At 36.3% G+C, this 16,140-nt stretch overlaps 1 protein-coding gene across 8 annotated transcripts in view; it reads right to left on the reverse strand.

Moving 5' to 3' along the window:
* The window catches only part of DMD (dystrophin), a 2,264,041-nt gene that overhangs the window by 1,065,520 nt on the left and 1,182,381 nt on the right, over window positions 1-16,140 (reverse strand). For all 8 annotated transcript variants that reach the window (XM_070604303.1, XM_070604310.1, XM_070604305.1 and 5 more), the window contains one exon: window positions 12,704-12,876. In XM_070604303.1, coding sequence (XP_070460404.1) covers window positions 12,704-12,876 — 173 coding nt within the window. The remainder of the gene's footprint in view (window positions 1-12,703; window positions 12,877-16,140) is intronic.

Genomic DNA, 16,140 nt, shown 5'->3' on the forward strand with positions numbered 1-16,140 from the left:
TTAAGAAGAAAAACAAAACAAAACAGCCTTCACACAATTTGCAGTCCTCTTCCTTCTCAGTAAAGGATTTTCACTTAACTTCACTTATCTCGTTTTCCTGTGTTCTTCAACCTTAAAATACTTCCTGCCTTGCTCATGTCTCCCTTAAACTTCCTTCTTCATACATTTCAAAAGCCTTGCTCTTTCTTTTTCTGTCATCTAGTTGAGTCTTCAAGATCTCTAATCATTCTCATTATTCTTCATGTTACCACTCATAAACCAAATGATTTTCATGTGGGAAAGAATTTGGATCATGAAGTAAAATTAACTAATGAGCAAAATTTGTCTTCATTCATCTCTAGTGAGAACGAATTTATTCTTGGCTTCTCTAGGGATATCCAAAGAATTGTGTTTTTGATCTTCCAGGACTTTAACTTTGAAACTGTTAGAATGAGTAATGAATGTCTAACCAACACCATGCATGTAGTCTGCTGATCCAAACAAGTAATAGAGGCCTTCAGGGATCCTGTGACCAGAAAAAAGTAATCACAATTTTAACTTGTCCTTTGATGCTAGAAACAATACTCGTGGATAATTTGCAGAAGACTTGGAATAAACTTGGCACACAAAATTTTCTTAAATTAATCCTTTGAAAAATCTTCAAATAATTTATTGGTGATAGAGAAACACAAATTCAAGTCTTTTATGCCATTCAAGAATTTGACTTAAGCAGGACTGTGTCTATGACCTTTAATTTCTAGTTCTAATTATGTCACCGACTAATGTGATTCCCACTTAAATGAAAAAAAAAGCTACGTCTAAGTACTTTTGAAAATCATAAAGCAAGACTCAATTCAAAGGCCTAACCACAGTTAAGTACATACAAATAACAAAGGGAAACATCAATAAAAGAGTAAACAAACAAACAAGTCAATGAGGAAGGATGAGAAAGCCACAGTCACAGAAAGATCAGGATGCAATTCCTCAGGATAAGGCAGGATCCAGAGAACTGCAGGAATCAGAAAAGTACCACAAATAAGCAGAAGAGTGAATAGCTGGGTAAAGAACTGCAGTGGGCCTTATTTAGTGGAATGATGCCCATGTTTATACTATACTCCTGCATAGTATAGAAGATCCTGTTGGAGCTTCACCCATTCTCTTGGCTCTTAACACTCCAGTGTGCCCTGGCTGAAGTCCAACAGCCATTAACTATATGTCTTAGCCTGAGGGCTTTCTTTGAAGCATAGAACCCACTACAGCCAAATGCAGGACAGGCTGTAAATGCTTGCAAAAGAGAATTAGTAGCCTGACACACTGAGTAGTCCTTAAAAATGACTAATGAGTTGGAGTATAAACATCACAGCTCTCTTGCCCCTTGCTTAAAGTAACTCCGAAACACCTGTTTTACAGTTTCCTAGACTTTCTCCATGGAATTAAGCTTCAGTCCCCCACAGCAGTGGCTGGCTTGATAACACTCTTTACAGGCTACTTTCTCCTTCCTTTCTCACCACCCCACTACTCTACCACAGCTTCCTGGGATCACCTCCCAAATAAATGACTTAAACTCAAATCCTTGTCTCAGGATTTGCTTTTGGAGGAACCCAAACCAAGACACATTTAACCCAAAATTTTTTATTAAGACCAAAATCAATCCTTAACTATGGCTAGTCTGACCCTGTAGACAGAGTTAAGGGAAAGCACTTAACTGGACTGGAAAATCCATTCATGCTTTCACAAAAATGTAGCATGTCCTCTTTTTGAGACAGAGTAAGTATAACCGGATACACAGAGACCTAGTAGGAGAGAGAGTATTCAGCAAATCATTAGCTACCAACTAATGCTAAGGTTCGAAGGATAGATCTTTAAGAAATTTGAATTCTAATGTAAGTAATTTTTTAAAAATGACAATTTCTAAGCATTGGATTTTATATAAGTATGCAAAAATTAGTTATTCCCAGAAGGTTGTATCTAATCACAAATAGGCTTTTGTTTATTTTTCTCATAATATTAAGCCGCTGAAATATAAATTTGATGGAGTCCCTTCCTCGTCACTGAATTCTGTGGATCTTGTGTGTGTGTGTGTGTGTGTGTGTGTGACAAAAGAATGTTTCCCTTTTAGAAATGTCGGCTTGGATTAGAAAATGCTTTATTATGTGCATTGAAACCTACTTATTTACCACAGCTAGACAGAGACTCCTTCTTACTTTGTCATGCAGCTGCTTGTTTTTAAACAAATTTTGCCAAGAGACATAAACCAGATGGCCTTCTTCAAGGGTATACTGTGAGCCATGATAGTCAGCTTATGGGAGTCTCAAGCAGCAGACAGCTGGGTATGGAAAGTCATGATGCTGTTTGAAAATCCAACTTCCAAGTGTGCTGAAGCACAAGGAGACTCTCAAGTTGGTAAATAAAACAGTGACTTCAAATTTCTTTCAATATTCTATTTTTTCATGAGTCTTTAAATTTCTGCTTCATAATATTACAGGGATTTTTTGGTAAAATAAAAGTATCCCCAACACATTGGCTTAGAGATAAAACTTTTGGGAAAAATGGATTCAGGATACATTTCCAAGTGGAATCAACAAGTTGTAGGTTGGGCTTTCTCAGAAAGTCACAAGTGTTCCATCAAAAATGGTTAATCGATGTTGTAATATTCTACTAGGGTAGTGTAGTATTTTAAATTGTTATTCCGAATTCTATTCTGTAATAGTATTATGTATCCTCCCTCACTCTTGACATGGCTTCATGGTGAGTATAATGCATTCCTCTGCTCCCGGACTTTGGGCTTCCCAGGTGACTTGCTTTGACCATTGGATGCAGATGGAAGAGATAGTGTAGCAGTTCTAAGTCAAGGTTTTTAGAAGCATCATGTTTCTGCTTGCCCTTCTGGGAGCTTCTGAACTCTTCCACGGAAAAACATGCCCCAAGTATCTGCTGCCTTTCCAGCCTAAGCCTCGGAATAAAACACATGGATCAGACCTATTCATTCAACCTACAGTTCCACAGGCTGAAGTAGAGTAGATTCAGAGTAGCCCTGTATGCACGAGAATAGTTACTTGTTGTTACTTTGGGGTGTGTTTTCTACACAGAATTATTGTGGCAGCAGTTGACCAATACCGGCAGACTTTGGTAAGGGTCCAATGGATAGCTACCTTGGGTCACTCCTACGTTACTGGGAGATAGGCAAAAAAGGATAAGACAAGTATTAGAGTTGGCACATATGTCCTAATCATGGTGCTACTACCTTATGAAAGTGCCCAGAAAGATTACAGAATTATATCTCTGATTACCTCAGAATTCCTCTAAAACAAAGGGCATGTAATGACAATCCTTAGTTTCAAATGCTAGACTATATCTTTGAATATTAGAGAAAAGCAAATGAAAGAAAGAAAAAAATAAAGCATTTCAAGAGAGACTACAAATTTCACCTTTTGTGAAAAAAATAAACCTTAAATGTACCCAAATATACAAATTATTTAAATGTTAAGAATTTTTTAAATGTCCATCTAAACTGTTATTTATTTTTCTAAGTCTCTAACCATACTAGGAAACCACATACAATATTTTAAAATGTGTTGTTTCAAGCAGAAATCTCTCAAAAACCACATCTTTAGCTTGTAATGGGCAGTTTTCCCTTGAGAAAACTGATGTTTCCAAGAAGAATTTGAGACTGTTCATGGATAAACTAAAACTAATAAGAAAATAATGCTTGTGAAAAATCACCTTACAGGTAAGAATTTGCAATTCTCACAGAGTAAACAGATTTTTTAAAGTGTTAAAATTTTATAATGGCAACAAATTCCTCCCCACCCTGTAACTACCAGTTAAAACAAGGAAGTAAGTAAGCAAACAAACAAAAGTTTGTTGACTTCTACCAGAAAGTTACATTGACTTTTTTAAATGAGAGACTGTTTATTTCTCTCAAATACCATAATTAGAACATATCAATATCTTTGATTATTCATATATTGCTATAACCATACTTTAAAGTTATAATTCAGTCATTACAGAAAAATAAAAGTAAATATGAGGAAATTTAGCCTCCACAAATATTTTGTTGAATAAACTATAACAGAAATGAAGTTCTTGTTAACCAAAGAAACAAGAATCTTATTCATTCCAAGTAGGTTATCATTTACTCATCAATTGATAATTATTAATTATTAAATGATAACTTATCAATTAATACAATCAAATGTATTGAGCAGCCACCATGAGTTATATGGTGTTTGGCTTAGGGGTGACAGAATGTGTATGGCACAGTTTCTGCCCTGTAGCAGCAAAACCTCTATTGGTGGTACAGAGTTGCACACAGCTATGTAAGACATAAATTCATGATAAGCACTTGTAAGAGAAGTACATAAACAGAGAGTTCTAGGAACACAGAGAATGAAATAACTGGTTGAGACTAGCAAAGGATTCCAAATGGTGATATTTGCACTGGGTCCTGAATGATGAGTAGGACTTTGCCAAAGAACAAATCAGTGTTCCTCAAGCCCTTGAGAAGATCCTTTCCTACTTGGCATGGCCAAGCTTCTTATAGAATCCCAATCTATTTTTCTACAGATAATCAAACATGAAGATACTAACCTTCTGAACTATAAATATCTCTTTAAAACACTGTGGTTTCAGGTATAAGAGTTTTAAAAAGTTTTTATATGTATCCCTGTTGCTGCTACTGAAGAATGACATCTGGAAGAGAGAACATAACCTTTGAGCATAAGAAATCCTATGTGAAATGCATAGGAGCCAAGGGGAGCAGCAGACAAGAGTTCATCACTTGGGTAAAAACAGAGGCTCTGGTATACACTTCCTATGTGAGCTTGGGACAATTATTTGTTCTCTCTAAACCTCAAGATGCCCATCTGTAAAATAAGGTTCTCCTGATGGTGAAGTCATATAAGTAAAGCACTGAATGCATGAGTGGCATGTAGGTGTTGCCAAAAAAAGGTAGATGTTCTCTAATCGTATGCAAGGCCCATCTTACATGTCCAAAAAACGTGACATCCTGAAATTTCAGTACATTGTCATAATTTTAGCTTTAATCTTAGATTCTCATTTTATAGTTGTTATTCTGGGAGTTAATAACCTAAACTGCTAAAACTTATGAATGACCCAACTTTAGTCAAAGTAAGTAAATAGAGGAAATATAACCTACGAGCACTATGACAACCAAGTTATCTATCTCTCTCCTTGGCTAAGCAGTGGCTTTGCTGGAGATGGGGGGAAGAGTCAGGCAAAAACTGATTAATCTGAAACCGTTTTGAGGACATGGAGAGAGAGAACAAGTGGGTACTAGCCAATGACAAAAAACTTCTACTTCTATATTAGCAGAATTCAGGAATCCAGAGTAAGATGTTAGCTGAATCAGAGTTCATAAAATTATGAGAGAAAGTAGGGGAAGAAGCTAGCCCTAGGCACAGCTACCCTTTTTAAGTATTTCTTAGGGCTGTTTAAAAAACAAAACAGAACACTTTTTCTATGTATACATTGAAGACTATTAGTTATCTTCCAACATTCATTCTCCCATTTTTCTTTAACTGCATACTTTCTGACAGAGCACATAGCATTTAGGAATAAATACACCATTTTCCAGCCTCCCTTGCAGCTTAAGTGTGGTCATGTGACTGAGTTTTGGCCAATGAAGTGTAAGAGTAAGTAAAATGTGGCAGCTCCCAGGAAACTTCCCTAAAAGACAACTAGTATGGATCCTTTGCCCCTTCTCCCAACCTTCTCCCATCCTGCTTCTTAGAATGCAGATGTGATGGGAGCTCCATCTTGCAACATGGAGATGAGAGCCCACTATGTAAGGATAGCTGTGTAGAAAGCAGAAATGAGCACAGCCATTATACTTGCTTTGACTGCACACTCCTAGGTTTTTAAGGAGACAGAAATATGCTTCCGTCTTAGTGAAGCCTTTGCTACCTTGAGCCTGTGTTACTCTCAGCCCAAACAAATTCTAATTGACAGAGTCAATAGGGTTTCTGGAAAAATTATATTTTAGCAGTTTTGCTTTCTCCCCAAAATCATCTTTTCTGTGTGGAGAGGAAAATGTATATTTAGAGAAGGAAAATTCGTGACATGACAAAGCCAAGAAACATAAAATGAGTAAAGTTAAACAGTGGCATTATTTTCAAAATGAGGCTAGTCCTATAGTCATAAAACAGGTTTCTATATTAGAGTGTTTTCCCTTTGGCAATAATGAAAATAAGGCTTATTTAGATAACAAACAAGCAAGCTCTAGCGCCCTGTACACTGAAGAAGTAGAATTATCTATGGTGAAGAATGGAAATGTGTGTATACAGCTATCCTGGGAAACAAAAATGTTCAATTATTTTGAGAAAAAGATTCAGGAGATTGATCTATGGTTAACTCTGAGATTATGTGAATTTTATGTCCAGTCAATTTCTTATCTGAAGCAAGTTTTAAACTAACCTCCATGTGAACTGTTAAGATTTATAAGAATCTGAAAATGTTGAAGATATAAGGCAAATGGTCCTGTATGAAATGGCTATCATAAAAAGCAAAGCACCCTGCAACTCTTGAGTGCTTTCAACTAGTGATGGGAACATAGAGAAGATAAGCTGATGGGCAGAAACAAACTTATAAGTAATGCATTTCAAAAAACCCTCTCATTAACTAAATACAACAGATCCCCTTCATTCAATTCCTTTACCACCTGTTCCCAACAACTAAGAATTCAGAAGCAATTATAAGTAAACAGGAAATATAAATCAAGAGCTAGTTTAGGTATCTCATTCGAATAGTATACAGTACTGAATGACTCATATTTTAAACAGTTTCAACAAATCACAATTATGGGATAAGGATATTGTTTGTTGATAATTTGTCTGTTTAAATGAGACTACTTGATAGTCAATATATTAAAATTAAATACCTCCTAACACCAACTCTATGGGATTAATCTTTTGTGGTTTGCCTCTGGTGGTAAAACCTCCATGTAATTGGCATCAGTAGTCAAATCATACACTTCATTTTTGGTTGCTGAGTGGAAACAAAGACTCCATTATTTGGCTCACAATCACTCTCTCGGTGGTGTGTAAAGTGCACCAACCCGCCAGTGAAAGATATTCATAATAGGTGGGGATTAGTTTGGATTATACAGAGCCTGGGCAGAAATATAAACACTTGAAGAGAGTAGCATGAAATAGAAGGCAGTGTACAGGAGGGGGCAAGCCCTAAACTGAAATACGCAGGAGGAAACGGATATGGCAGAGAAGATAATGTAGAGGCCAAGTTTAGTGAAGGGAAATGATAGAAAATGACAGGTTAGTAAGAGATTTGCCTTTCTTAAAGTTTGGATGACTCATTTCTGACATATATGACATGTCGATGCTGTCAAATTATAGTTTTCATCATCATCATTATTATTAAAGAGTATTTGTTAACCACATGTGCTGTACTGGGCATCATACAAACAAGAAAAATTGGCATGGTTTCTGACATCCAGGAACCAATAAAATAAATCAGACCAATCAATTTGGACAAAACTAGGAGAGCAGATAGTGAACAAGATACTTAACTGGGGAAAACACGAAGGTTAATAATAAACTTTAAAAGATTTCCAGTGTTTAGGTGAACTGGTGAGCGTGTCTGTGAGTCTATGTATAAGAATATTTCCTGATATATCTGTACAGATAAATGATGTATTATTTTCTCTACATAGATAACTAAGTTTTAAAAATGAATTCTATCAAATCAACAACTTAATAAATAATGATTTTCAAAAAAGATATTGGTGCTAAGAACAAAAACAGAAGCCTTCCCCATACACTACTGTCTGAGTGGTGTAAAAAATTAGGATATAAATAGAAAATTTTACTTCTTCCTCAATTTAATGCATCTCCCTCTACATCATCCCCAGGAAGGAAGGCATGAGAATCCTTCCCCTGGTCAGTACAATAATGATTCCAGAATGAGGCACTATTTAAAAACCTTTCCCATGTTCAGGACTTTTTTTTTTTTTTTACCTCTTTCTTCTTAATTCTTCCAAGTTCACAAACTAACAGTGGAATTATGTATTGGCACATATACATATACGCCAGAGGCAAAATATGAGGTTGCAATCTTGCATGGAAATCTCCACATTTAGTAGCGACTAATTCTGAGACTGCAATGTTAATCTTTCCTGGGTTGTCAGGATCCTGTGTGTGCTTATCATGTATCTTCCCAACTACATATGGCATTGTGACAAATAGAAGAGGCTGCTAATGCCGCTATAGCTGAATGTCTCATTTAGGAACAAACAATTCTGGAAAAGCTCCCAGATTATGCATCTGTCCCTCTAGCTTCCACTTTAGAGGATCAAATTCTATGGCGATGACATAAGGATTAGTATATTATTCTTTCTCAGTGGGTAGTGTAGGGTTATTTCCCTCACCTTGACATGAGAGAAAAATATTTATTGAATGTCTCAATAGAAAAATTACAACTGAGATAGCAAATGCTCCTGAGAAAAGTCGCATTGAGAGTGGGCTTGCAGAATTACATGCTGGTTCCCTAGAGTCTGAATACAGAGATGATTAAGGCATTTTCTCTTCAAATCAGATTTCTTTGGTTTCTATTCCTGTTTTCTCTCCTTTCATTTCTCCCATTGTCTCATTTTCCTTCATGCAGTGCAAATGGCAGCAAGAGTCTGTGAATGCTTTAATACTGTGGGCTTGACACTAAGGGAACTAAACAAAGGAGAAGTCCCTGGGGAAGCAGCTCCCAGCTCTCTCACCCTCAGCATCCTGTTGACATGTAGCACTGTGGTCCCAGCATGATGGTGGTCAATTCAGGAGAACTTTCTCTAAAGCAATGGTGCCCATATAGTTATCTTAGAGTCTGTGCTGATCAATTATAAAGTGTTCAGAAGTCCATGGTGAAATGCCAAAAATAGAACAATGTAATATGCTTTTCTTAAAGCTACATATTTTTTTAAAAATTCTGAGATTAGGTCCTTTCTGTATTTAAAAAAGTATGCATTTATTATTTTAAAATTTTAAGTGTAAATTTCATGCAAGTACAGCATACACACAGAAAAGTGTGCAAATCACAAAGGCAGTTTCATAAACTTTCCTAACGTAAACATATCAACCCAATCAGCATCCATATCAAGAAATAAAACATTACTCAGAACCCCAGAATCTGCTCCTGCCCTTGTTAAGCACTAGTCCCAATAAAGGTAACCATATTTGATCTTTAACCTCGATTGTGCCTGTCTTTGAATTTTATATAAATTGGTTCGTACAATATGTATTCTTTTGTATCTGGCTTCTTTTACGAAACACTGTTTTTCTCTTTCTTATTTTATGAAATATCATTGGTAATAGCACTTGATTTTTTAAAATGTCTTCACACTGCTATCCCCATTTTTCTGAGATACTTTTTGCTCTAGAAATTCAGTATTATTAGAATCACTACTCTTGGTCTCACAATCTCTTTACATCAGATCTAAAGCTCAGAATCACCTTGAATTTAACCACTTAGATGTATGAGTGAGCCATCCCAAAATATCTGACTAAATGGGATTCCAAGGAGAATACTGATTTTGAAAAATCACTTACTTGATGTCAGACCAGAACCTTGCTGTTACACAATAATGCCATCTTATGGCTGTGCAGCAATTTGTAGTCTAGAAATTGCTTTCGTTTTTATTATTTCATTTGAATTGTGCTATCCTCTTAGGCTTGGGAAGTAATTTCCTGAAAATAGGGCAAATTCATGAACGGTTTGAGGGATAGTAAAGACGGTATCCAAAAGAAAGTAAAGACAAAAGAGAATCCGGTACGTTTCCTGTAGATATCTTTTATAAGTAGTAACTCACTAAGAAATAGATGAAAACAGAATTTAGTAGCAATATTACTTTCTCATAGAGTTAAATATTTATCTTACATATATGGATATCTAACCATATAAATGACATGTATTTGGATACATGGGATTCATGGATTTAATGTTTACTGTGTTCACTATTTGTATTTTCATGGAAAAGAGCCACTTTTAATATTCTGAAGATTTGCAACTCATATCTATCAACCCATATTTTACTGACTGTTTGTCCATTCTCTCTCCAGGACTGGGAAGTTCTTCAAAACAGGGACTCAATTTAATTCATCTCTCTGTGATGCTCAGGAAAATGTGGAAGAATATGAGAATGAACTAACAGACATGAAGTCTACCAGAGCCATAAGACCATCATTTTTATCATCAAAATTGCTTAGCTTAATTGAGTCATTATCATGTACAAGCAATCCACTAAGCACTCTACATATATTGTGTCATTTTATCCTCATAATAACTCTACGATTTAGAAAATATTTTTATCCCATTTTATAGATAAGGGAATCGTGGAGCATAAAAGTTAAGGAAATTGCTCAAGGACACACAGCTAGTCAGCAGCAAAGCCAGGATTCCAAAACAAGTTGAACTTTAGAGCCTGTGCTTATAACCAACAACTTAAAACAGTTTCACCTGAGACTGGACTAAAATTCATAGGAAATCTACAGCTCCTGACCACTTCCTAGAGAAGCCCAATTAGAATAAAATTAGGATACTCTCCCAGCCTCTGAATAAGAAAAGAGGAAGTCTACTGGGGTCAGAGACACTCTATCCCTTTGCTGGGCATAGGAAAGATCCCAGATTTGGAGTGAGATTTCCGCTTACCCTCTCTGTGAAATGGTATTAGTGCTTCTGCTTCTTTGAAAGTCTACAGCTGAAGGTGAACTAAAAGGCAAACATCTGTATGAGCCTGTGAGAAGGGAATACCTAGCTTACTGACCAAAGATGACATAAATGAAGCGAGAGACAAGGCTCAAAAAGTAGAAAGTTTCACTTCTGCTTTAGTATGAGTCGTAGGCCACTATAGAATCACAGTAATCACTGGCTACCCAAGGAACCCCCAAGGTTCTTAGGGGATAATGTTGGCGGCCTGGGTGGATGGGAGAAAACACTGTCTCAGAGAAAACAACACAGACAAGAACATCGCACTGGTGGAATGATCACCCCAAAAGAGAATGATGAAACTGACCTCACCTGAGTAGTTTGCAGAATCTCATAATAACTCAATGTGGGATATTGAGAGAAGGTGTACCATGATGCCATTATAAGTTCGTCTTTTTGCAGTATATACACAAGGTTGCTAAGTTTCTTTTCCTTTATCAAGACCTGCTTTTGATACGCTAGGACCAGCTGTTTTCCATAAAGTTGAGATAAAACTATTAGACCATCCAGGAAGAAATATTTTCATGGTTCTGGGAGGAGGTTTGAGTCCAGACACACTGAACATCCACTCTGTACTCAGTACTGTCTTAGTGCTGAGCATATCACACAAAATAAGATATAATTTTTGTCTTCAAGGAGCTTGTGCAGGAGGCAGGAAAGTAAACAAATTGATCACCGTGTGATAAATTCTAGGAGTAGGTCACTTCAGAGCATGTACTCTATAGTGAGTCTGGCAATATTTGCAAATACACAAATGGTATATTGATATTATATTACTTTAAATGTTAAAATAATATGTAAGTTTCTAAACTTTATGATCAACTTAAAGTTTTAGGAATTTACGAAGGAAATAACATCTCAGGTGAGACCTGAAGGACAGATAGGCTAGAGGGGGCACAAAATACCCGGGAATCTTCAGATTGGTTTAATATTGCTAGAGCAGAATTTGGAGAGGTTGTAGGGCAGACAGCAATTGATAAGCAGTGAGGCAGACTAGACGAGAAGGAGTCATGTGAAGGCTTTATACGCCCAGTTGATGAGTCTGGACTTTATTCTAATGGGAATGAGATTATAGTACTGAAGTTCTTATACTTTAGAAAAACAACTATGGATGAAAGATAATTGGGAACAAAGTGGCAATGATCATTGGAGATAACAGATTTCTGCTAGAAGTATCAGTTTAGGAACATAATGTAGTAAACGAAGAACTAAAATAGAAGTAAGGATGGTTAGAAATGGACAGACATGAGACATATTAAGGAAATTCCCTATAATTATTTAAAAAATTGATTTCGTCTGAAAATAATGGTGAAGATTGTCTTGAGACTACAAATCTTTGAAACAAATTATTTTAAGCTATTAGAACTTTATTACTTTTAACCTAAAATTGGAGGAGAAAACAATACTTTATCTTCTTGTGGTGCGAGGCTAAATAATGTATGTGAATTTTAAAAATTTGGTCAAAAGCTAGATATCTTAATTAAGGTAAGTGCTAAAAAGCTATTTTAAATCAACTTAATTCCTCATAGCAAAAAAGTAGGGGTAATTCAAAATGTTAACTATTACGTTCAAAATAGAAACAGTAAATGAAAATCAACTTTTTGTTGAAAGCTTATATTTCAAACATATTAATCTAAATATCAAACTGCTATAAATATATAGAACCAGATTTGACCAAAGATATACATTTCACATTGTAAAATTATTTAAACCACCTCAGTTAAATGACCAAGACTGTTTTGACACTACCTGAAACTTTAGAGGATAATATAGTGACCAACATAATGATAACTCCAGTACAGAATGATTTCTTGAATTCAGCTCATTAGTCCAAACTGTTCGTCATTTATTCTCACTCCACTTACCTTTTTCCACTGATAGTGACACTTCTTCCTCTCTTCCTCCCTACCTTTCTTTTTTCCCTGGAGAACATTGAAATAAACTCTAGAGTTCCCTGAAAACAGATATAACTATTTAATAAAATGAAAGTGTTACCTACCCTTGTCGGTCCTTGTACACTTTGTTAACGCTTTCCCATTGGAAATCAAGCTGCGAGAGAGCTTCCTGTAGCTTTGCCCTTTCCGCAGGTGTGGCACTTTGCAATGCTGCTGTCTTCTTATTGTGAATAACATCAATCCGACCTGAGATTTGTTGCAGGTTGTCTTTTATATTCTGCAATGTTGAAATTTTAAAACAAATCAGAAATGAATCGGCTGTCTACGGAAAGAGAAAAAAGGAAATTTATAAACCCCAGAAGTAACAAACCGTCTTGCAATTGATAATTTTTGACTTTTTAAAGTTGTCAACCCTAAAGTCCACTGACTTCAGCATGCTCAAATTCAATGGGTAATTCACAGGCCTCATCTTGATACAGTTGATCACTCACTCCATCTTAAAACTCTATCTTCATTTAGCTTCTGTAAGCTGAACTCTTCTGTTTTTTTCTTCCACATTCTTGTCCACTATTTCTCAGCCTTTTTTACTGAATCCTTTTCTTCTGACTAATCTCTTAATACTGGAGTGCTCTAGTTTAGTTTTGACACTTGTTTCTTTCTCTATCTATACTCCCCCCTATTTAGTCCCATCACAGTATGTACCCTCTATACAACAATGACTCCCAAACGTACATCTCCAGCCCTGACCTCAACTCTAAACTCCAGATTCACAGATCCAACTACTTTCTTGATGCTTGGATGTCTCATGAGCATCTCAAATTTAACATGGCCCCAACCAAATTCTGAACTGCATCCTCTTACCCTTCTCTTCTCATGGTTTTCCCCATTTCAATAAATGACATATCAATTAGTACTTATTCAGGCTGAAAACCCTGGAATCATCCTTGACTTTTCTCTTTTAATCTCTAGTATTTAAATTCTTGGACAATCCTTTTGGTTCTACTTCCAGAACATGCCCAGAATTTGACCACTTCTCATTACCTCTCTTGCTATAGCTCTGATATAAGCTATCATCATATCTCACCTGGATTATTGTAATAGCTACCTAACAGATCCTCCTGCTTCCAGTCTTGCTCCTCTCCCAGTCAGTTCTTTATACAATAGCCAAAGAGATTCTTTTAAAACATAAATCAGATCATATTACTCTTCTGCTCAAAATCCCTTCAGTGGCTCCTCATCAAACCCACTAATTTTACCATGGCCTACAAAGCTCTGTATGACTTGGTTGTATGCTGTCTGCCATTCTAATCTTATCTTGTCTTAGTCTCCTCCAAGTCCACAACATTTCATCCTCATTAGCCTCTTTGCCTACCCTGAGTATGTCAACTATACTCTTGCTTCAAGGTTTCAGCACTTGCTGTTCTGTCAAAAATATTATTTCTCTCCAAGACATTGTATGGCAGGTTCCCTCACTTCTTTCTCATCTCTGAGGGGCCTTCTCTACCACTCTGTTTTAAATTGCAGCCCCAATCATTCCGTATTGACTGTATTCTCCTTTATTTTTCTTCATGGCACTTATAACTAACATTAAATCATATATCTGCTGGTCTCTGCACACCACTAGACCAGATCCTATGAGTGCAGGGATGTTATCTGTCTTACTCTCTATTGGGTTTCCAGATTTTAAACCTGTGCCTGGCATGTGGTAGATATCCAAAGCATTTTTGTTCAACAAATGAATAAATAAATGTGTCCCATAAATTAACTCCGCAATTTTTAATCTAGATTATATGTGAGGTAAAAAATCACAAATTCATATGTAATAAAAATCTTTAAAACACGGATTTTTGAAAAACTTTGCTAGAAATTACATATTTAACTAGTCCTAGTATGAATTTGGTTATTTTGCTCATCTGAATTGTCATAGACAAGTCAATTGAGAAAGCATTTATTGATCTCTTGCATGTATAAGGATCAATACAGAGAAAGCAAAAGTAGGTGAAGCACAGTTTTGTTTTTAAGAATTTTTAAATTGATCCTATTGTGGTAGTAAGAGAGGGTGTGTTTTGGAGAACTGAAGGAAAAAATAATAGTATAGAAGCCCCAGCTAGATGACAAGAAGGAATCTGATGAGTGGTCTAAGAGTTACCAAATCTTTTCTGGAAGTTCAGAGAAGGAATGAATCATATACCATATTTCGTCACAAGCTAAGGAAAGGATTCATGAAGGAAGTGCCATTTGGGGTAGACATAGCTGAGTAGTTGAAATGGGAAGGACATTATATTTAGTAGTAACACACATGCAAAGACAGGGAACACCAGCAGTAATATTTGATTGACTTTTTGAAAATGTAGAGGATTAGGGAAAGATGGGTCAGGAAACAGAGGCTGCAGATGTTTAATACTGTGCTTTGAAAATTCTGAATGTAATTCAGTAGGCAGTGGGGAGCCATGATTCACAAAAATATTATGGAAAATTTCAAATATATACAAAAGCAGGAAAATAGCACAGATAGCCTCCATGAACCTATTATCCAGTACCAACTCTTACGAAACCATGGACAACCTTGTTCATTATACTCCCACCCATGCACCTCCTCAAATGGATTATTTGAAATAAACTGACAAAATATTTTATCCATAAATATGTTTGCATGTGTTTCCAATATATAGGAATTCTTTTCAAAGAAAGTACACATAATATCATTATTAAACTTACAAAATAAAAAACATTAATGTAATCAAATATCTGGTTGGGATTCATATTTGAGTTGAATTGAGAAAGTTGTTTAAGAAGGAAACTTGGCAGAATCCAGTGACTGTGTGTTGGGTGAAGAAGAGGAAAGACTCGAATAAACTCCCAGGATGCTGGCCTGGGATGAATAGTGGTGTCATTGTCTAAAGGGATTTCAGATGGATGAACAAGTTACATGTGTGCGTGCTTGTGTGTCTGTGTAAGTGATGAGTTCAGTTTTGCACATGATCATATTGAGAAGCCTTTAGGGCATCAGACTGTAGATATCCAATAGGGAGTCGGCATCAGACTTTGAGAAGGGGAAGAGATAGCAACTATTCTTGGGCCATACATATTTTCACATTTCCACATGGTCTGGCTTTCTGAACAAAGAAAGCATCTGGATTAAAGGATGAGTGAATAGCAAACATACCTTGGCGTTTGGACTACTGCATTGCTCCAGGGAGACTTAGACACTTAGCTTTCCCAGATTGCTTTGTTTACATTCCAACTTACATTCTGAGGATAACAGACCTAGACCTTTAATTCTCTCTGGAGAGGATCTGTTTACATTTCAGAGCAAAGGTGTATTTCTGTCTGTCTCTCTCTCTCTCTCTCTCTCTTTCTCTGTCTCTGTCAGATGTGCCAGCTGCCTTAGATAAGCTGTGATATTCATAATTTTGAGTCTTCTCTCCTGTATTTCAACCCCTGCATGAACAGATAAACATCTGGCCCTCCTTGCATTGTCCCATGGAAATCTTGGACATGGGAACTGGCTCTAAGATGCTCTTGAGTAATTAATGATGTG

Source organism: Equus przewalskii, chromosome X (assembly GCF_037783145.1).
Source record: "Equus przewalskii isolate Varuska chromosome X, EquPr2, whole genome shotgun sequence".
Lineage (NCBI taxonomy): Eukaryota > Metazoa > Chordata > Mammalia > Perissodactyla > Equidae > Equus > Equus przewalskii.